Source organism: Erythrolamprus reginae, chromosome 1 (assembly GCF_031021105.1).
Source record: "Erythrolamprus reginae isolate rEryReg1 chromosome 1, rEryReg1.hap1, whole genome shotgun sequence".
Lineage (NCBI taxonomy): Eukaryota > Metazoa > Chordata > Lepidosauria > Squamata > Dipsadidae > Erythrolamprus > Erythrolamprus reginae.
The window spans coordinates 310,006,472-310,029,984 of NC_091950.1; the positions used below are offsets into that span (position 1 = coordinate 310,006,472).

General features: G+C 39.3%; 1 protein-coding gene across 1 annotated transcript in view; it reads left to right on the forward strand.

Annotated features, from left to right (window-relative positions):
• The window catches only part of LAMA2 (laminin subunit alpha 2), a 528,196-nt gene that overhangs the window by 274,679 nt on the left and 230,004 nt on the right, over positions 1-23,513 (forward strand). Inside the window, exons 13-16 of the mRNA XM_070733489.1 lie at positions 207-308; positions 1,988-2,193; positions 11,926-12,037; positions 23,197-23,310. Of these exons, the coding sequence (XP_070589590.1) occupies positions 207-308; positions 1,988-2,193; positions 11,926-12,037; positions 23,197-23,310 (534 nt within the window). The remainder of the gene's footprint in view (positions 1-206; positions 309-1,987; positions 2,194-11,925; positions 12,038-23,196; positions 23,311-23,513) is intronic.

Here is a 23,513-nt window from a genome sequence, read left to right on the forward strand (position 1 = left end):
TGTAGCAAAAAAGGGACTGTGTAAGGACAGAGACAGCTCACAGTGACACTTCCCTGGGAGCTCTTTATCATCCACATGTCTTTTCATTACACGAGAAGCCTTTGCCCTTGAAAGTCCTATAATTGGAAAAGAGCCATTCAAAATGGTTAAAGGCATGTTTCCTGTTATATAACCAGTATCATTCTTGTTATTTCTTTTATCCACAGATAACAGCGGCTGGAGGATATCTGAAATTCACTGTTTCCTATGACCTCGCTGGGGAAGAAGATATTGCTGAGGCCGTCCTTCAGCCCGATGTCATCATAGAGGTACACTATTACCCCACTAGATATGAATGGGTAAACTGTCAATAGCACACTGTAAACAAGAATCCATAGGGCTAAGAAAGAAACCCGCTACAACAGTTCTCTTCCTGAAAAAGTTACCATATGATTTTTATTTCAAAGATGGGAAAGAGAGCACGCGGAAACACCTTTCCCCTTGAGAGCCAGCAGCCTCTATCTACCATTTTTATCTTCTGAAACGTACTTAAGACCTGACTTTTTCTTCAAAAGCTGATCTAGGGTGAGATGGGCATGAGTGAGATATATTTGTCGTGGCAGGTCATTTTGATTTTGATTTTGGTTTTTTGGATTGTTATATACAATAACACATACACAAACACACATAAATATCTATATCTATTGATCTAGCAATTGATTGATCTATCCATCAATCGAACAAGCGAGTGATTTGTCATCTATCGCTCTCTCTCTCTATCTATATCTATCTCTATCTATCTCTATATATATCTATATCTATCTATATCTATATATATATATAACTACAGCCTGAAGATGGTGAATGTGATTTCGCCGAAACGTCGCATAGACATGCAAAACATTACACAGGGCAAAACCCGAACTCAGAACAATCTACATACATACATACATACATACATACATACATACATACATATATATATATATATATATATATATATATATATATATGTAGATTGTTCTGAGTTCGGGTTTTGCCCTGTGTAATATTTTGCATGTTTATGCGACGTTTCGGTGAAATATATTTTGCATAAACATGCAAAATATTACACAGGGCAAAACCCGAACTCAGAACAATCTACATACATATACCCATGAAAATTTACGAAAACAAATATATATATATATATATATATATATATATATATATATATATATATATGTATATATATGTAATGTCACATGTTTTTTTGCTGAATTTGAAAATTAAGGGAGACTAGGGTAGATCTATTTCGGCCTTATTTTGGCCTCATCAGCTAGCCATACCCACTGGGATTTGAACCTGCAACCTTTGCCTTGTAAGGCACAGAATTATCCTCTAGGCTACAGTATCCAATCCCTTCAGCTCTGCACCAGGGAAGGGTTACATAGAGAATACATCATCTGTATAAAACAAACCATGCAATATGCATTCATATTTACTGACCCCTCACATCCTGGACACAAACTGTTTCAACTCCTACCCTCAAACGTCAGAGCATTGCACACCAAGACAACTAGACACAAGAACAGTTTTTTTCCCGAACGCCATCACTCTACTAAACAAATAATTCCCTCAACACTGTCAAACCTTTTAGTAAGTCTGCACAACTATTACTACTAGTTTTTCCTCATCATTCCTATCAACCTTTTCCTCCCACTTAGGACTGTATGACTGTAACCTGTTGCTTGAATCCTAAGATTTTTATTAATATTGATTGTTTCTTCATTCCTTATTTGATCCCTAGGACAATCATTAAGTGTTGTACCACATGGTTCTTGACAAATGTATCTTTTTCTTTTATGTACACTGTGAGCATATGCACCAAGACAAGTTCCTTGTGTGTCCAATCACACTTGGCCAATAAAGAATTCTATTCTATTCCATCAAGATGTTCTACTCTATAATAATGCAGCATTGAAACTTTTAAAACTGTTTTCATCCTTGTCATTTTTTTTATCATTAGGGAAGTGGGCTGCGAATAAGCACATCGCAGGAAGGGATTCACTTGAACCCATTTGAAGAGCACACAGAAGAAGTCTTACTGAAGCACAACTTATTCATGCTGCACGGCGTCCCAGTCAGCAAAAGGGAATTTATGACTGTTTTGGCGAATATAAAGAAACTCCTTATAAGAGCCACATACAGCAATGGGATGAATGCCATCTACAGGTAACTGTTAGAAAAGCATTTTGTTCTCTTAGGTAAAATCCTATCATTCAGGGTTGACAGAAGTAGGTTGTATTTTCTCTCTTCGTTGCCTTTAAATATATCAGATAATTTTATATCATAGATCAGTATCACCCACTTTGTTAGCCTATGGACAAATAATATTTCCTAAATGTTTAAAAAAATCATTTCCAACTAACATCCCTAATCTAGAAATAAGAGATAAAGTAGACTAATAATGACTCAACAGACCAACAGAAAAAAATAAACAATGCACTGTTTATCATGCAGCATAGGAATCTATTGATTATTATTCAGCTTTGTAATTAAAGGATATAAATAGAGCAAATAATACACAGTAACTCTATTCTCATAAAATGCTTAATCCAATCATCCACTAAGCAAGTGAAATCACATAATCAGTTTGGCAGCACACAATCAAGTTTGTTAACCTTGCTGTTCTGTTCGCATTTACTATACATATGTACCACTTCAGGTGTAACGAAATATAACAATCAGCTTATAGCAAAAAGAAAACAAAATGGAAAAAAATCCCACACTCCTAGTAAGAACCCCTCAAATGAGGAAAAGTCAATTAGTCACAAGTTTGAGATCTGCATGACAAATAATCTACAGGTCTCAAATTTCATTTCGGGTCATATTGACCCAAGCAGAACAGCAAAGTTTAAGCATTACCATTTGAGGCACCAAGAACACACACTCATATGTTTCAGGAAGTGGCATCCCTGAACTCTTAAACTATGTGAACTTCAGATCGTGCAGAATGCAGCTGCGAGAGCAATCATGTGCTTTCCTAAGTATGCCCATGTTACTCCAACACTCCGCAGTCTGCATTGGTTGCCAATCAGTTTCCGATCACAATTCAAAGTGTTGGTCATGACCTATAAAGCCTTTCATGGTACCAGACCAGGATACCTGCGAGACCGCCTTCTGCCGCACGAATCCCAGCGGCCGGTTAGGTCCCACAGAGTTGGTCTTCTCCAGGTCCCGTCAACTAAACAATGTCGTCTGGTGGGACCCAGGGGAAGAGCCTTCTCTGTGGTGGCTCCGACTCTCTGGAATCAACTCCCCCCAGAGATTAGGACTGCCCCCACCCACCTTGCCTTTCGTAAACTCCTTAAAACCCACCTCTGTCGTCAGGCTTGGGGGAACTGAGAAATCTCCCCCTTGCCTATGTAGTTTTGTGCATGATATGACTGTGTGTACTGTGTGCATTTATTTTATATATTGGGGTTTTTCTTTTTAGACTTTTTAATGTAAAACTGTTATTTTAGATTTTAAATTATTAGATTTGTTACCATGCATTGTTTTTATCACTGTTGTGAGCTGCCCCGAGTCTACGGAGAGGGGCGGCATACAAATCTAATTAATAATAATAATAATAATAATAATAATAATAATAATAATAGTAATAATAGTAATAATAGTAGTAATAGTAGTAGTAGTAGTAGTAGTAATAATAATAATAATAATAATGATAATAATAATAATAATAATGTGAGTGCTGGTAAGGATTCGTTGCACTACTAGCTTCTTCCCCATTGGCTGTGTAGGAGTAAGGAGGTGTTGCTTGGCAACTGCAGTCAGAGGTGTGGACTATGCTTTCAGGATTAATGGGCAACCATACTTTTCCAAATGGTGGGGATTTGAGAGAGTGGGGTCAAGGGATGCAGAACAGGTCAATTGACTGTATTTAGGTTTCTCCACAAGGTAATTGATCTGTTGAATTAGATTAACTCTAAGATTGGACCTGCTTTATAGCACCCTATCAATATAATGATAGAATCATCTGAGCTCTTTTTGGTGCTTCTACAGTACACTAATTTTGTCAATGATTCAGTAAAGCATGTTGGATATGGAGCCAACATATATTATTAACAACTGGCACATTAAGAAAAAAAGGCAGGGAAATAATTATTTCTTTATATAATTATAGACAGGTTTATTCAAAATTAAGAGCTTCTTATTTTGTTGCAATATAAATGAAGTTTATAGGTAAGTTTACATCAGTTTAAGCATCAACTAATTTCCCCCAAAAAGTATGCTTTTCTGAAAGCATTTGTACTTTTATTCAATTACACAACTGCCATCTCATCAAATGATTTTCATCTATTAAAAGAGTAAAACAATAGCAAGAGCAGAAAATAAATACATACCTGAGATAAAACAATAGCGTACTGTCTAAAAATGAATATATTTTGTGTGGATTTTTTGGTGTATATTTAGTTATCTGTTTTTCTTTGTGAATTTGGAATGCACCTTCATTTATATTTTTTGCATTAATAGACTTCTTTTGAAAAAAGAAAAGTGCAAAACTAACCAACTGGATTGAAAGAAATTGAGAAAGTTTTTAAAACTGTAACAGGTTGTTCTCATGACCTATCTCTTCAGTGTAAATAAAAACCACTCATCTCATAAGTTTCTTCATAGCTTTGCCTTAACCTCTCGTTGCTTCTCTTATTTCTTTGCGTATTCCACTTGAGCCTCCTCTACTACATCTCTTCTATCTTTTCTCATGTCAAGGTCTTTGATGCCTCGTCAACCTCTGTGTCTGTTCCTTGTTTTTCTTCTTTTGTCCACGGAATTGACTTCCTTCATACATATATTCTGTTTTACTCTTTCTTATTTTTCAAAAGCCTCCTCTAAAAGTAATCCAATTTTATGCCCATGTCACCTTTTTTTATTCTGTAAATAGCTAAAAGTCTATTTAATGCATCCAGGGTTAAACATGGCATCAGACATATTTCCTCCAAGGGATTGTCAAGGCAGTATAATTGCTTGAAGATCTCTGGAATATAAGAGAAAGTATCTGGCATTGTCTAGGAGACAGCAATTGATAGTGTATGTAGTGGGTTTTCCTTTTAAGAGTAGTCCTCTTCAGAGTTTCTGTATCTGTAGCTAAGGCTTAGTGAGCCCAGATACAAACACTAGAGTGGTATTTTTCTGTAACAATGCAACTCTCCTTAAGGAAGTTTCATTTAGTTGCTATCAATTTTTTCTTTTTCTGTCCCTTCTGAGATCACATTTTCTTCGCTTGTAGGAAGAAACTCATGCACACAAATACCAAGCTGCTATTCTATATGTTTCCAGAACAATCACCTACATTGTAAATAGGTTACAAGTGTTCATTCTATTTTGGCGTTATATTCTGATGTTCAAAATGAAAACAAGTTGAATATATACACATACAGTATATACATTGCTCAAAAAAACAAAGGGAACACTTAAAAAACAGAATATAACTCCAAGTAAATCAAACTGTCCACTTAGGAAGCAACACTGATTGACAGTCAATTTCACATGCTGTTGTGCAAATGGAATAATTGTGCAAATGAAATATTCAATGAGAATATTTCATTCATTCAGATCTAGGATGTGTTATTTGAGTGTTCCCTTTATTTTTTTGAGCTGTGTGTGTGTGTGTTTGTGTGCATTTTCATAGATTTTCACAGGTACAGGTATCTTTAGGCTGGTGCTTTTGTCCTTGTGCTAAGGCGAACGCAGTGAGATCTGAGCTGCCTTCCTGCTATAAATACTGGTGGGTGGATGTGGAGTGCTGGCTCAGCAGCTGCAGGCTGTATTGAAACTTCCTGGTGAGTCAGTGGGGTAACACCTGGGGTCATTGATGTAATTAATGTATGCTGATTAGTATATATACATACATACATATGTTCATTTTTGTAGATTTTCATGGGTATAGGTCTTGGCATATTCATGTCATTTCCTATATAAGGTTGATAGAATCCTGGCTAAGTTTCAACATGGTCCCACTTGTCATCTTCAGGCTGATGCTTTTGGCTTTCGGTTCGCCTACACACAAAGCCAAAAACACCAGCCTGAAGATGACAAGTGGGACTTCATTGAAAAGTTACCAGGATTTTATCAACCTTACACAGAAAAACATGCATACATACATACCATTTCATAGGACTTTGCAGCCATCTCCAAGCAGTTCACAGAGTCAGCCTATTGCCCCCAACAAGAAATTCCTACCACTTTTATTTTAGGCTGCAAAAAGTCCATTTCCAAAGTTTAAAAGGTCAGTAGTAGCTTTGTAGTCCGTGTTTAGATTTCAGTAATTAAGGGGAATTTAAACCACTCAGTGAATTCAACTAGGGAATAATGTTGCGTGAAATGTAGACAATGTGACCTAGAAGTTTTCCAATAGTATCATATGCTGCTGGTGATTTCCTTCCTTTCTTTCTAATCTCAGGATACCACAATTAATGTAATAGCAGACCATAAACTGCACTGCTAATGCTTCAAAAGCTGCATCTTGTTTAATCTCGTTTGCATTTAGAAGTCAACAGTGTCTGCCACGCTAGCAATCATATTAAATATTTGGTCTAGATACTTGAATTTCTCAAGTATCTCCAAGATCCGGTATCCCATTACTGCCACATTATATACTTTAATGTCTGCTGAACGACACCGAGGAATAGAAATTACTACAATGAAGTGGGGAAAAATTGCACTGCATCTTTTTTTCAATGAATAAAAACTGTTAAACACATTAAAATACCATTTACCAAATAGCAGAACCTAATGAAAATTGGGAGCATTCAGTGAATACAAATGTGGAATAATCCTGAGTGAAATGTTCTGTGTGTAACTGTTTCTCATTGCTCCAAATTATATTACATGGCACTAGGAAAACACAATATGTAGCTAAATAGGTTAGTAAAAATACCAGTAAATTTTGTTTTGTGTGGATATTAAGTTCTTTAGATTTATTCTTGGCCTTAACAAATCATAGAGTACATTTAAAAAAATAATTCTTCTGCCCCATTTTAAAAGAAAATTTAACAATGGGAATATAGTACAAAGACAACATTTTAAATATGAATAATGGATTTCTGGAATGTGTAGTACATGTTAGACTATCTCTGTTATTGGAAAAATGCTTTGGATAGCATGGAAAGTGAAGAGAAGATATAAATGATTTTTAAAATGTATGTGCTACTTCTATACTGTATGTTTAAAAAAAAAAATTCAGCTGACTCTCACCCTAACCCTAACTTTGAGTGGTGGTAAGATTTGAATTGCTTCACTACAGGTAGCAGGTAGCTGAAATAGCCTGCAGTGCTGCATTCTAACCACTTTATTTATAATAAAGTATATAAAACTAAACCTCTAATGGAATTTTTGTCAAAAATGTTGTTTTCTTCCACATTTATATCTAAATACTCCCCAAGAAATGGGGAGCCAGAAATATTGTCCAAATATTGTTCAAACTTCTCAAATATTGTTCAAACTTCTCAGATGAGTTTATTTCTCAGTGGCCTGTAGGTCATGTGGACAATTAACCTCCCATCCTCCATCCCCCAAGATTTGGGAGTCTGAAGTAATTAAACCAATTTGTAGATGAGCCATGGTGGCACAGTGGTTAGAGTGCAGTACTGCAGGCTACTTCTGCTGCCTGGAGGCTGTCTGCAATTTGACAGTTCAAATCTCACAGACTCAAGGTTGACTCAGCCTTCCATCTTTCCAAGGTCGCTAAAGTGAGGACCCAGATTGTAAGGGGAAATATGCTGACTCTGTAAACCGCTTAGAGAGTACTGTAAAGCAGTATATAAGTCTAGGTGCTTTTGCTATTGAAGATAGTATACTATATCCTATCATGTGTGAATTGGGTGGCCATATACATCTGTTTAGCAAGTAAATAAACTCATATCATATTGGGCCCTGCATGCTTCCAAATGGTTTCACTAAGTTACACTTTTTAAAATAAAAATGTGGCTAATTGACCTCCTCCCAGCTTCCTTAGCATGTAGAATCATACTTCAGCAGAGTCTCTTGCTAATGGTAGTTAAAAAATTAGAGTCCGATTAAAATGTTTTCTACTGGTAGAATGGGACTATGTAAGATGCAAAGAAATTTTTATGTTCAGGCTTGGATGGAAACATTAGAATTAAGATATATATTATAGTAATAATAAATCAACTGGATTTTTATGGGGTTGTATCAATTTAGATAAATTAGTTTATTGTTTTTCTATAAATCCTTTATGGATAAATATTTGATATATTACCTAATTTTGATTTTGATAGGATAGTCAAGGGAAAACTTATCTATAAAAATAAGTCTAAGATGATTTTTTCCCCTCCCAAACATTAAGTTTCAGAACTTGGCAAAATCCAAGGAACAATACTGGAGGTTTTTTAAGAAGAAATTCATCAACCATTTTTCTGAAATAGTATAGAGTTTCCTCTATGAGCAGGGGTTGGACTAAGAGACCTCCAAGGCCCCTCTCAACTCTGTTATTCTGAAATGGGGAAAAACTTTAAATCAAAAAAGTGGGGTCAATGATAAAGCAAAATTGAAGATGCAAGGAAAAAAAGAGATTTTTTAAAAAATAAAGAAAAGAATAACTTCCAATTTTCTTTGGTACAGATAGTATAACATGATATAAATTTTTGTTCTAAGATTAACCATAACTCACAGTACTATTTTAGTAGTAAAAAAACCCCCCTCTAATTATCAAATTCCAAAATTAAATTTTCATTTTTTTCAGTTTCAAGCAAAAAGTTCAAAAGGATTTTCCAAGTAGAAAGAAAACCAAATAAACTCCTTTTTTAAAATCAAAGCAATCAATTTCTTAATTTATGCTCACTCTGTTAATTGCACCATCTATTCTTCCATTGTTGGATTTTATGAATTCTTCCATCTCTGTGTTATAAAAGTGTCACTACTGTTATCATGTATGAAAGTAAAGTCCCGTATTTTGTATGTATGTCTATCAAAACTTGAAGAAAAATCTCTGATTTTGACTCTACATTTATTTTAATATTTCTCTGAATTAAAATAAGCATCTGGTCCCAATATTTCTTAGCTTTCTTAGATGTCCACCTAAATTAGTTCAGTGTAAATAGCCCTAGAAATTTTATTTAGTTCTTTCTTATTAAAATTCCTAAACACAAATCCTACCTGAGCCCAATTTACCTCCAAATAAATATATCTAAGATTACTTCTTTAATGCTCAACTTCTTTTGGTTAAAGACTACTGATTTGAAGGTGATGAAGTACACACAGATTTTCATTAGATTGTGACTAGTATTCCTAATTCAATGAAGTACAAACAGGATTATTGCAAAGCACAGATCTGGGGAAAGTTACAATAAAATTTCTGCTGGATTGAAGGTTCCCAGAAGCACAGTGGCCTACATAATTCTCAAACGGAAGAAATTTGGTGCAACCAGGACTCATCCAAGAGCTGATCTCATAGTGAAACTGAGGAATCAGGGGAGGAGGACCTAAGTAAGAGAAGTGACCAAGAACCTGATGGTCATTCTGACCGAACTCTAAAGATCCTGTGTGGAGTTGGGACTGAGTACCAGAAGGACAACTTTCACTGCAGTATACTGATCTAGGCTTTATGGCAGAGTGGCTAGATGGAAGCCTCTCCTCGGTGCAAAACACATGGAAGTGCACTTAGAGCTTGTTCCTCACAGTCTGAGAATCCTTCGGGTGTTCTTTTTTTTGCAAACTCCAAGCAGACAACTTTTTTGTCGGTTCTGGAGTTGCATTAGTTTATTTATTGAACACATTTATTTAGCTGTTCAACTCACAGACAATGACTCTGGGGGCCTAACAGAATTAAAATCCATAGTTCAAAATCCATATTTTTAAAAATTCCCATCCCACTTCTTGTCTCCCAAGTTTACCTAATGATTGATTGGTTGGTTAGTTGGTTGGTTGGTTGGTTGGTTGGTTGGTTGGTTGGTTGGTTGGTTGGTTGGTTGGTTGGTTGGTTGATTGAGCACCATGAAGTCATTGTTGACTCTTGGCAACCACATAGACTTCCTCTAGTTAACAGACTGGCTCCTTCTGTGTGTTCATGAGGCATCATACAGTGCTTATCAAATATTTATTACTGTATTGGGACAAAACTATAAAAAATATCTTGTATAATAGAAAGAAAAGCTTTATCTCTCTCCTTATATTGATTAGTCTATAGAATCTTAAGAAAGAAAAGCAGTTCACTTAGAATAAGGATTTTTTTTCTATAACATCATTTTCCAAAGTAAAACATATTTCGAAGTAATGTCAAATCTATAAATCTAATTTAATATTTCATTACTGTTCAGGTGGATAAGAAGATGTGTTTGACAGTTTCTCAGTCAGCCTAATTCTTGGTCTCCCTGCAGCATAAGTAAAACATGCAATTTACAGACTAAGCAGTATTCCTATAGCTAATAATATTTGTGTGACAATGTTCTAACATGGATTTGCTATGCATTACAGGTAGTCCTCAACATACGACTAAAGTTGAGCCCAAAATGTATATTGTTAAGTGAGAAATTTGTTAAATTTTACCATTTTTCTTGCCACATTTCTTACAGGAATCACTGCAGTTGTTAAATTAGTAACATGGTTATTAAGTGAATCGGGTTTCCCCATTGACTTTACTTGTTAAAAGGTTGCAATGATCCCAGGACAGTGGTCATAAATGTGAGTCAGTTGTCAAGCATCCAAAAGTAAATCACATGACCATGGGGAAGCTGTAATGGTTATAAGTGTGAAAAATGGTCATAAGTCATTTTCTTCAGTGCTACTGTAACTTTGAATGGTCACTAAGCAAACTGTTGTACAGTGGTACCTCTACTTAAGAATGCCTCTTCTTAAGAACTTTTATAGATAAGAATTGGGTGTTCAGGACTTTTTTGCCTCTTCTTAAGAACCATTTTCTAATTAAGAAGCTGAGGAAATTTGAGAGCAGCATGAAAGCCCAGCCAGTTTCTTGCCATTCCCCCTTTAATCCCAGCCATCTCAGGCTTTTCTGGGCTACCAGAGGAGCCTTTCGGTGGCGCTTAAGGAGGCTTTGGCAGTCCAGAGTGAACGGAACATTTTCCTTTCTCTGGGCATTTGGAGAGGGAATAAACCACTTTTCTGAGGTGACTCCCTCGCACTGCCTCCCATACACCTGGCGCGGGGTTGCCTCCCAGAGCATTTGGGCACAGAAAGACAAAAGGGAGTGCTTCACCCTGGCCAAATCACCTCGGCTTCAGCCAAACCGAGAAGTCACCACAGTGAAGGAAAGGTGCTGGCTACAAAGCGAGTGAGTGAGTGAGAGGAGAGGGGAGCCCTTCAGCATGGGAAGGAAGAGGAAGCAGGTAGCAGCAGCAGCCGCCTTTCGGTCAAAAGAGCGGGAGGTTCCCCCCTCTTGCCTACCTGGGTATCTCTCTCTAGCACAGTGTATGGGAGGCAGCCTCACGCTGGGTGTATTGGAGACATGTGCTCCTCCTCGCCACCTCCGAGTCCCTCCTTTTTAAAAAAAGCCTTAAAGTTTTGGATTTTTTTTTATTTCCTTCACCTCACCTTTCCTTCGGCAGTGACTGTCCTCCTCCTCTTCTTCCTCCTCCTCCCCCCATCCAAATTCCGAGCTTTTATTTCTTTCCTAATGAGTTTACATGCATTATTTGCTTTTACATTGATTCCTATGGAAAAAAATGCTTCTACTTACAAACTTTTCTACTTAAGAACCTGGTCATGGAACGAATTAAGTTCTTAAATAGAGGTACCACTGTACTTGTAGTCTAAACATGACTACTACCAAGTCAAAAGAGACAGTCAATTTTTGGAGAACCCATGTTAACTATTAACCAAAACATATGATCTATCCTCCCCGCTTGCACCCAGTCTTTCATAGAAAATATTATAAATACAGTGTTTCTAGATCATTAGCATTTCCTCTACTTTATCCTTATTTATTAGGTTGAGTGGTGTCAACCTGGAATCTGCTAATGACTTATTGACTGGACAAAAAGATGCATCTGCAGTTGAAATTTGTCAGTGTCCTACCGGATATTTGGGTTCCTCCTGTGAAGTAAGTATCTTAATACAAAGCAGCTGAAGAATTTCTCTGTCAGTAAATAATGAATGGGTTTATTGAAAAAGCAATCTCTTTTAAATAGACCGCAAATATGATTATATGGGTATCTGTGTTCTGGGATCTGAATATCAGACTAAGCTATGGGTGATAGCAATAGAAAGAAGCAGAACTTCTCTGACTGTAGGTGAATGCCAAACAAGCACCATCCAGGACACTAAAGCTTAGGGGGCACTGACTGACCATAGGCGCCAAAGCTTAGGGGGCATTTCCTTTAGATGAATGCCAAGCAGGCACCACCCTAGAGGGTTAAAGCTTAAGGAACATTAATTCCACCCTCTCCGTCCTAATCATTTTTTTTACATTGCCCATCATGTCAAATGCAAATCTTTTTGACATGTCCATCAGTTCATGATGTTTGTGGGTACCATATACTCTTAAGCTGGCATTGTTTTCCATGAGTCATCATATTCCATCTTTTCTTTCCTCCCCATAACTGTAATGAAGAGGTTTGGAAAGTGTTCCTTTTGGTTTTAATTAACTTTGATTTACCACAGCGTCCAAATCTAGTTGGGTGTATGTGTGTGCGTGTGTATGTAACATATTTTTGCTGATAATGAAAAGGCAGGGAGGCTAGTAATATAGCTATTTTGCTCTCATCAGCTAGCTATACCCTTACTGGGATTTGAACCTGGGGAGTCTGCCTGTAAGGCAGTAGTTTTAATCTCTAGACCACAGGTTCTTCTTCTCTCAGCTTATTTTTTTTCGACAGAAAAAAACCCAATACATACATACACACACACACATATTGGATATTTTTAAGCTCAATTTTAAAAAATGAAATCTTTCCTTAGTTTACAATTGTAAATAGCTTTACAAATAATCATATTTATGTATTATATGTTAACTCAAATATATCTGAGTTCACATTTCCCTTCACAGAGTAGCAGTCTTATCCCTGGGAACACCTATAGGTGATTTCTGAAATGATGCGTGTATAATTGTGTGGTATTTTATATTATGTTCATAACTTGCAGCCATTAAGTCCTTTGGGCCTAATCACTTTATTTGTGATTATATTTAAAAACCGCAAATACTCAAAATCAAAATATGTGATGTGTTTTAGTATTTCAAAGCAAAGTAACACATTCGTGCTTGAGATGATACATAGTGCTTTTCATACAGATAGTGTGATTGCCTCCTACCCCACACACAAACACACAGCACACACATTTCCCCCGGGGTGATTGATTCATCAGTTTATAAGATGCAGTCTTGTTGAAGGTTGTATATGTAAAATCTGAATATTTTCAACCAAATATTATCTAGCCTATATTTGGAGTAAGTGCAGCTGTGCTTAACTAACATGTCAATGCATTGCTGGTGGAGCTTTTAAATGCAAAATTTTGAAAACTGGGTCTCTGAGGAAGCATTTTAAAAGCACAAAGGTGTTCTGTTTCACAATAATATAAACAACGTGCCATTTATACAAGCACTCTAGGCATTTACTTGTCAGCTCTCTTCTTTTAGAGCACCATGATTTTATATATGTTATTTAGGTCATGGAGCCTTGATTCTGATAGCTGGTATATTCACTTCTTTCTCTTATTATAAATACTAATGTTTTGGGGGTTTTTTTAAAAAAAAAGCCACTAAAGGCAACCTATAAAAGGCTGATGATAGATTTTGAAGGGTTTTGTAGAGGTTCAAAAAACTTGTTTGATCAGAAATATCAGATGAGCAAATGCAGCTGATGTAGGTGATAGTTGGTTATTTATTTATTTACTTACTTTTTCTGCATAAGACTTTCATATGAAATTGAGTGACAGCATTAAAAAAAAGCAGGCATCAGAATATGAATACATGAAATATTGCAGTATATGCCTTGTATCCTCAGTTTAAAAAAAACCCAAAATGATTATTGGCTGTCTCCAAAGCAAATTTTTGAATTATGATTTAAGGGATGAAATAACCAGAATCCCTGAAAAAATTGCACCATTAAATCCAGTTCTTCATAATTCCTTTTGCCTTTGATTAAACAACCCTGTTAACAAGGATACCATTTTAAATACTGTATATCTCCAGTATCTTGAAACTAAGTATTTCCCAAGGGATACAGAAGAAAAACCTAGTTTTACAGGGCAATAAAGAGATGTGGAAGATGCATCCACTATTTCTTCTCTGGGACTAGACCTCTGAATATATGCAGATAGTCCTCTATTTATTACCATAATTAGGACCAGAATTTCTGTCACTAAGCAAATTGGTTGTGAGATAAGGCATACTGGATTTTATGACATTTTTTTGCTATGGTGTCTAAGTGAATTGCCACAATTTTTTAAATAAATCATCTCATTGTTAAGTGAATTCAGCTTTGCCCATTAACTTCAATTGTTGGGAAGGTCATAATGGCAATCATGTAACCCCAGAATGTGACAATTAGTTGCCAAGTATCTTTGATTCTGCAATGGTTATAAATACAAGGCTGTAAGTCACTTTTTCAGTGCTGTTGTAACTTTGAACAGTTGCTAAATTATGGCTATAAGTTGAGGACCATTTACTGCATTTTATAACATAAAAATAATTGCCTGAGTCAGGTACCTTACTCAGCTTAACAGAGAGGATTCTGATGTTCAGTAATATATGCGGCAATTCACTCTTACATATTACATATTGTCTAGGACTGTGATGGCAAACCTATGGCACGGGTGCCACAGGTGGCATGCGGAGCCATATCTGCTGACACACTAGCAGTTGCCCTAGCTCAGTTCCAACGTGCATGTGTGTGCCAGCCAGCTGATTTTTGGCTCGCACAGAGGCTCTGAGAGGGCGTTTTTGGCTTCCAGTGAGTCTTTGGGGGGATGGGGGAGGACATTTTTACCTCCCGCCCCGGCTCCAGGGAAGTCTTTGCAGCTTGGGACGGGCAAAACACGAGCCTACTGGGCCCACCAGAAGTTGAGAAACTGGCCATTTTCGGCCTCCAGAGGGCCTCCAGGAGGCAGAGAAAGCTATTTTCACCCTACCCAGGCATTGAATTATGGGTGTGGGCACTCGTGCATACGTGATAACACACGCCCATGCCCTTTTGGCACCCGAGGGGAAAAAGATTCGCCATAACTGGTCTAAGACTTATGGAAACAAGAAGCAAGTAATGGATGCTACCTTGGCTGCTTTTCATTTTTTGGTTTAGTTTAGTTTAGTTATTTGTCAAGCATATATAAGATTACAAATATAATTATAAACATGATTGTGAATACAGGAAATGTATAAATATGATTATGAATACATGAGATGATTACGAATAATAGGGTACATTAGGACAGGGACAATAGGCACATTTGTGCGCTTATGCACGCCCCTTACAGACCTCTTAGGAATGGGGTGAGTTCAACAGTAGACAGTCTAAGGTTAAAGTTTTGGGGTTTGAGAAGAAACCACAGAGGCAGGTAGTGCATGCCAGGCATTAACATTAGGTTGCTGAAATCGTATTTTATGCAACCTTAGGTTAGTATCTATTGCGTGCTCGCGTCTTGTTGTGGGTGAAGCTGAAGTAGTCATTGGCAGGTACGATATTGTGGCAGATAATTTTATGTACTAACATTCTAACCTAACTATTCCCCAGATTTTCTTAAGAATAGCTGTTAAATTAGTTTTCAGCCACAGTACTATGGCTTGTGGGTTGCTTTTTGAACTAGGTTTTTCAGTCTACAAGTCCTTTTTTCTTACCTAAAAGCCCCTAAGATTTGGAGTAAAGTTTAATTCACAGGGGGGCCCACCATTGGACATTCTTCTCATAGGGATTTCTATTTTGGAATAGACATTTATAGATAGGAGATCAGTATCAAGTTACATTTTATAAAGTATTTTTATTCCTTTTCTTTCCTGCTGGTATGGCAGTTCCTCAAATATTTTGTCTGAATAAAAGCAAACCAATCAGATTGTTTATAGACTCCTTTCTGCTGAGAGAAATATTTATACAATTTCGACCAAAACAATTTCAAGTGTTCTTACAAACTTTAGTTATAAAACAGAAAAGTCCATCATTTGAGAATGGCATATTATTATTATTATTATTATTATTATTATTATTATATTTTTTCTCATATATAAGTTTTATTTTCTTTAAAACTATCCGTTGGAAATCTTCATCTGAGGAGATGAAGAATTTAAAACAGAAATTAAAAAGATTATAGCACGAATTCTGACATCATTCTGCAACACTGTTGTGAACAATTTCAACCCTTAGAGAATCTGTAAATATTTAGTTTTCGGATTCTCTCCCCACCTACACACAGAAAGATGGAAAAAACAACAAGATACTAACAATAAACAATTGTCCCTGTATGTTCAAACCCATAAAAAGAGTCAAAATAAGATCGTCAGACTTGCTGTCTGAAGTGCAAGCAAAACTCAAGAGTTCTTCTGATAACTCATACTTGAAATACTCCTGAGAGATGACCATGCAGTAGATATAAGATATTGAATCACCATTGATGTGGGTGGGAATCCTCCTTTTAAATGCAATGTCACACATACATTAGACCAGTGTTTCTTAAGCTCAGGGCTTTTAAGGTGTTTTGCTGCTTGCTGAGGAATTCTGGGAATTGAAGTCCATTGCACCTTAATGTTGCTAAGGTTCAGGAAAAAAATGCACTGGAGTACTGTGCAGTCATCTGACCTCCTCACATGAGGGCTAAGAGTGTGGAAGGAACCTGTTCTGTCTGACTCGACGACCAGCCAGCTAGATTCCAATTAACACTCAAAGTATATTAGAAGTATATTAGTCTATTATACAAGGAAAACGTGTTGAAAACCACAAATTAAAGTAAAGAATGTCCTTCGACTGCCAAAATTTAAAGCAAGCAGCAAAACTGATAAGGACTGTTCCAAAACAGATTTATAACTTAAAACGTTTAACTTGGCTGAAGCAGAAATACTCACAGACATCTCAAAACTATATTTTTATTCAAGACGGCAGCAATATTTGAGAGAGGGGGGGAAACTCTGAACTTGCTCTTTCCCTCTTGAAGTTAGAAACGTTGATTTCCTGCAAAGGGAGCCTCCCAGTCCCCTCCCCTTTAAAACACTCTGTGATTACACACGGCACACAGCAGTATTCAAGGCCTCCCTCTACATCTGCGTAACTGCTCTTGTCTCCCATGCATTCTTCTCACCTGTGCATCTAAAATAGGATCCACAATTTCCCCCTCCTCATCAGACACAGACAAGGCCCTAGCTGGGGTGTTCTATATTCTCTGCAGGACCCTTAATCTCCATCCCTTCCTCACCTTCACTATCCAACTCCTCTGACAGACACATGGGCCTATGATGCTCAGATGGCTCCAGTTCCTCCTCTTCAGAGTCTGTGATTAAAGGAGTTGTCTGTGATCCAACCACAACAGAACCAATACAATACAGTGGTACAGTGAAACCCTCGAGTTTTCGCGTGTTCAAGTATCGCGAAAGGGCTATTTCGCGAAGTTTTCAACCCAGGAAGTAAACTCCACCATCTGCAGCATGCGTGCCCTTCCACGCATGCATAGATGGTGGAGTTTCCCCGCCGGGCAGAGGCTTCCCTGGGTCTTCCCCCTCTTGCCCCCGTAAGACCCCAGCGGCGGCGCGAGCAACGGCGTGGGCGGGTGGGCGGCACGCGCTTGGGGACATCCCAGCTCCGCTCCCCAGCTGGGGAAAGCGCGCGCGTTTGGGGACTCCCTAGATCCGCTCCCCAGCTGGGGAGCGGATATAGGGAGTCCCCAAACGCGCGCGCTTTCCCCAGCAACGCGCGCGCGGTGGGGACTCCCTAGATCTGCTCCCCAGCTGGGGAGCGGATCTAGGGAGTCCCCAAACGTGCGCGCTTTCCCCAGCAACGCGCGCGCTTTCCCCAGCAACGCGCGCGCGGTGGGGACTCCCTAGATCCGCTCCCCAGCTGGGGAGCGGATCTAGGGAGTCCCCAAACGCGCACGCTTTCCCCAGCAACGCGCGCGCGTTTGGGGACTCCCTATATCCGCTCCCCAGCTGGGGAGCGGATCTAGGGAGTCCCCAAACGCGCGCGCTTTCCCCAGCAACGCGCGCGCGGTGGGGACTCCCTATATCCGCTCCCCAGCTGGGGAGCGGATCTAGGGAGTCCCCAAACGCGCGCGCTTTCCCCAGCAACGCGCGCGCTGTCCCCAAACACGCGCGCTTTCCCCAGCAACGCGCGCGGGGTGGGGACTCCCTAGATCCGCTCCCCAGCTGGGGAGCGGATCTAGGGAGTCCCCAAACACGCGCGCTTTCCCCAGCAACGCGCGCGCTTTCCCCAGCAACGCACTGCGCGCGGGTGGGGACTCCCTAGATCCGCTCCCCAGCTGGGGAGCGGATCTAGGGAGTTCCCAAATGCGCGCACACCCCAGGCGCGAGCAACGGGGTGGGCGGGCGAAGGGCGGGCGGCAGTGGAAGCAAAAACACCATCTGCGCACGCGCAGATGGTGTTTTTACTTCCGCACCGCTACTTCGCTAAAAATCGATCATCGCGTGGGGTCCTGGAACGGAACCCTCGCGATGATCGAGGGTTCACTGTACTTCGATTCTCGAATGCCTTGGTTGTCATACATTTCAGATATCGAACAAAATTTTCAGCAAAAATTTCCTTCGGCATCCGAACAAAAATTCGGATACCGAACAGCCACAGAAAATTTTGTTAGTTATCCGAAATGTTACCAGCAGGGGCGGCTGCAATACCGGCAGCTTCGGGGGGCTCCTTTCCTCAGTGCTTCATGTTCTACCTGTAGGCAGCTGCACCAACTTTCTCCTTTCCGGCGGCGGCAACGGCGGTGGCTTCCCTTCGAGAGCAACAGCGTCGGGAACGTCACCTAATGAAGGCAAGCTGCTGGAGCGACGGCAACTGCTGAGATGGATCCGGTGGCTTCCCTTCATCACGTGACGTTCCCGGCGCTGTTGCTCTCGAAGGGAAGCCGTTGCCGCCGCCAGTAAGATAAAGTTGATGCAGCTGCCTACAGGTAGAAGACGAAGAACTGAGGAAAGGAGCCCCCTGAAGCTGCCAGTATTGCAGCCGCCCCCACCCTTCCTGCAGCTTGGAGCGCTTAGACTATAGTGCTCCTCAGATTTTTTATCCCATAGGAAATAAAGAAAATAGATTTAATTGGTTCCCAGCGAGTCAAAAGGGGCTGGGAACCAATTAAATCCATTTCCAGTATTTCCTATGGGATAAATTAATTCAGTACTCGACCAAATCGGTTCTCGACCACACTTCTGGAACGAATTGTGGTCGAGAACCAAGGTACCACTGTATATTTGATTCTATCCTGGCTGTTCAGGTTTAGACTTTCTTGTGTTAGGAAGTTCTAAACCAGTTTCTACTTATGTTCAAAGGAACATTTACATATTTGCCATAAACTTGATGTATGTCTCACAACCGAGGCAGAAATTTCTGTGCTAAGCAAGACACTTGTTAAATTAGTTTTGCCCCATTTTACCTTAGTTGTCACAGCTGTTAAATAAATCCCTGTGATGGTTAAGTTAGTGACACGGTTGTTAAGTGAATCTGATCAGAAAGTCGCAAAATGATCTGTAAATACATATCTTTTTAAAGTGTTAAAAACAATAAATAAAACATTAAAAAAGAAAGAAAGTCGCAAAAGAGTATCACAAATGACCCTGAGATACTGCAACCAATCATAGATATGAGTTAGTTGCCAGGCATCTGAATTTTAATCATGTGACCATGGGGATGCTACAGTGGTCATAAGTGTGAAAAATTATCATAAGTCACTTTTCTCAATGCCGTTGTAACTTCAAACGGTCACTAAACCAACTGTTGTAAATCAACGATAACATTCATGAACGTTCACTGTCTTCCTAACTTTTTTTTAATATATATTTATTAAGTTTTTCCATTTTTTTAAAAAAGTACCTGATCATATTTACAGATGAATCTACATCATATATACATTCCTATCAATATTGTCTTTTAATTGCTTTTCAATCTCTTAATATTTTATTTCAATGCTTCTTTTAAGTTTCTTTTTTTGTCCATTGGTACCATTTTGTCCAGGTTTCATAATAATCCGATTCTTTTCAATTATTAAGCTCCATTGTCAATCTGTCCATCTCTGCACAGTCGTATATTTTTTTTGATGATTTCATTGTCTTCAGGTATTTGCGGATTTTTCCAGTTCTGTGCAAATACAATCTTTGCAGCTGTTGTAATATGCAAGCTTAAATATTTTACATTTTTAGAATAGGTACCTCTCATAATACCCAGTAGACAAAACTGTCTTCCTAACTTTTAGCCCTTCCTTTCAGGATCTAGGAAAGTAAAACTCAGAGTCCATTGGAGCTTCAAAGAGCACTTTTATTAGACAAGAAATGAACACAGCAAAAGCAAAGCAAAGTCTGAAGAAAAAGGACAGCATATACAAAATATCCCCAAACCCTCCCAATCCCCCCCCACCAGGCATCCACCCAATCCCCAGTGTTCATAGGTGTCAAGTGGGTGCTTCGGCTGTTACGTGTCACACATCTGGAATGCAATGGCCTTTGACCTTGAGTTGGTGATAAGCAGGTCTGCTCTGCATAGCTGTACCAGGCAGGGGATGGTGATGCTAAACTTTCCCCCTCCTTCTTTCAAATGTGCTCCTCCAGTACACTTTCCCCTCCCAAATTCCCCCCAGCTTCCTCCCCCTTCCCACCATTTCTTATGGAAGCCGATGCAAGCAGGACATGATGAAGAAATGCAGAGACTGACAGCTATGCTTTCTTTTTGCCTGCTAATTTGCCTTCTTTGTAACCTTTAATCCAAAATAATTGCACTGATGTGTTAGCCTCAGAATGCCTTTTCTCTTGCCTTTCACCCCTTTTTTCCCAATAATTTGCTTTCCATCTCTGTTCAGTCTGCATATTGGTATGCCGAGCTATCTTATTTCTATTCTTCACTTCTCTGCTTTTATTTTACCTTTTCAGCAAAAAGATCAAGCTAAGACTTCTTTTAATCTTACTCCAACCTTTTCAGGTCAGGTCAGTATCTAGACAATCATACCAGTGAGACAAGCGTCTTTGTTTGGCTTTAGCAATGCTAGTGTTTATTCCGGATCAAAAAAGTTCTCAGTTGTACACAACATTTGAACAAAGAGCGTGCAGTTCACAATCCTGGAGTGGAACCAGCCTTCAGAATGGGTTTGACTTCGACCAATCAGGAAGACAGAAGCCCTCTTCATTGGCTTCTACCCTAGATCCTGAGGAGACCGAGCCGCCATAGGTTGCTGGATCAGAAATACCATTTCTAGAGCCCAAGAGGTGGCTTCCCTGCCTGTTCCTGAGAACCTCACGACACATTCCAGCAGAAGCCACCACAGCCGCCTGGCTGACACAGGCATCCTTAGAAGAGATCTGTCGAGCAGCCATATGGGCTCACCCGTCTCAGTTCATTTGCCACTACAGAATTGGTTCCTATGCTTCTGCTGCCTTTGGCAGGAGACTATTGCAAGTAGTGGTGAACATTTAACAGAGTGATAAGACACTCTCCACCCCCCCCCCTCCAGACTTTGCTTTGGTATGTCCCATTCTTAAGGCTGATTCCACTCCTAGATGGAGTAAAGGCATTGTTCCTTACCTGAACGCCTCTCCTCCTTCGGTGGAACCAGCCTTCAGTTCCCATCCCTTACTATTATCAGTAGTATATTAGTGTATTCGTTTATTTTAGCACATTAGGTATTATAAGGTTTTTTGTTTTCTCTAAGTTGGATAAGAGAGTCCACTCAGCCATGTATTTGGCACTGAGTCGCCATGCTTGAGTCTAGTCTTCAGGATGCGTCAGATCTCGGCTACACTGAGCAGATCCTGGCAAGCATACAAATTGATTGACTCATTCCACAAGCTGATTGGTCGAGGTCAAACCCATTCTGAAGGCTGATTCCACCGGCTAAGAATAGGCATTCAGGTAAGGAACAACGCCTAATTTATTGGGTGGAATAACAGGTGGAGTATCAGTCATTTTACCTTTCTCTATCTGTCATTTAAACCAATACATCAATGCAACCATTGAATGCCTGGCAACATCATCCACTGAGCAACACACATGCCAGAAGATTATGTAGACTAATATACTGTACAAGTAATCCTCAATGTACGACTATAATTTAGCCCAACATTTTTGTTGCCAAGTGAGAAAATTGTTAAGTGGGTTTTGTTCCATATTAAGACTTTTCTCGCTTACATTTGTTAAATGAATCACTATGGTTCTTAAATTACTAACGCACTTGTTAACTGAATCTGGTTTCTCCATTGACTTTGCTTGCCAGAAGGTTGCAAAACGGGAACACATGATTCCAAGGTCAATTTTGATCATGTGACCATGGGGATGCTGCAACAGTTTCAAGTGTCAAAAATGGTCACAAGTCACTTTTTTAAGTGCTGTTTGAACAGTCACTAAATGAACAGTTGTAAATTGAGGACTACCTGCACTAGATTAGGTTTTCAGAACACTTCATTCCAAAGGCAGGAGTCCAGTCTGTGATTATTTTGCCTCTAAAAATACAGCCACAGTCGCCAGCCAATCAGGACATCAAAATCAAGTCAAAATCGCTAAATCCAAACTGCACATTATGCTTACCTTTGTTTAGAAAATCAATATTGCTCAAAGGTACACATTTGTGGGGTACAGCCAGCAATATCACATGTCCACATGTGCCCATGCCCATAATTTGATATCCCCATGCCCCCTGTCCCCTGCGCATGCACGAGCCCCTTGCGCTGCCCTACCGCCATGCATGTGTGCATGACACCCCTTCCATTTCCTGACATCCAGTGGGCCCGTAAGGCCAGTTTATTACCCTTCCCAGGCTCCAGAGATTTTATTAGAGCCTGGGGGGCAGTGCCCTCCCCCATCCCCCGGAGACCTTCCGGAGGCAGAAAACATGCTCTCAGATCCTCCCTGTGAGGTAAAAATCAGATGGCCAGGGCACACATATGTGCTGGAGTTCAGCTAAGGCAATGGCTCGTGTGTCAGAAGATATGGCCTCACCATCACGGCTATATACTAAAGGGATGAATTATCTTATCAAGTGTCTTCTGCTTGCATATGTTAGTGGTGCCTTGCAATTTTTTTCTTTAACATTCTTTATTGTATTTTTTTAATGTTTATTTTCTTTCTTTTTTTCTAGTCATGCTGGCCAGGACATAGGCGAGTTAACGGCACTATCGTTGGTGGAATCTGTAGACCATGCACTTGTTTTGGTCATGCAGAGTCCTGCGATGATATCACAGGAGAGTGTGTGGTAAGTACCGATTGACAGTTCAGGATAATTTTGCAATTGAATTAACTTCAACCTTACATTATCTACAATAGACCGCTCCCCTTTTCTAAGAGGTCTGTAAAGGGCGTGCATAAGTGCATCTTTGTGTTCTAATGTCTTTTTATCTTTTCTATCTCTACTTTATTCTTATATTATGTTAAACATACTACAATACAATACTATAT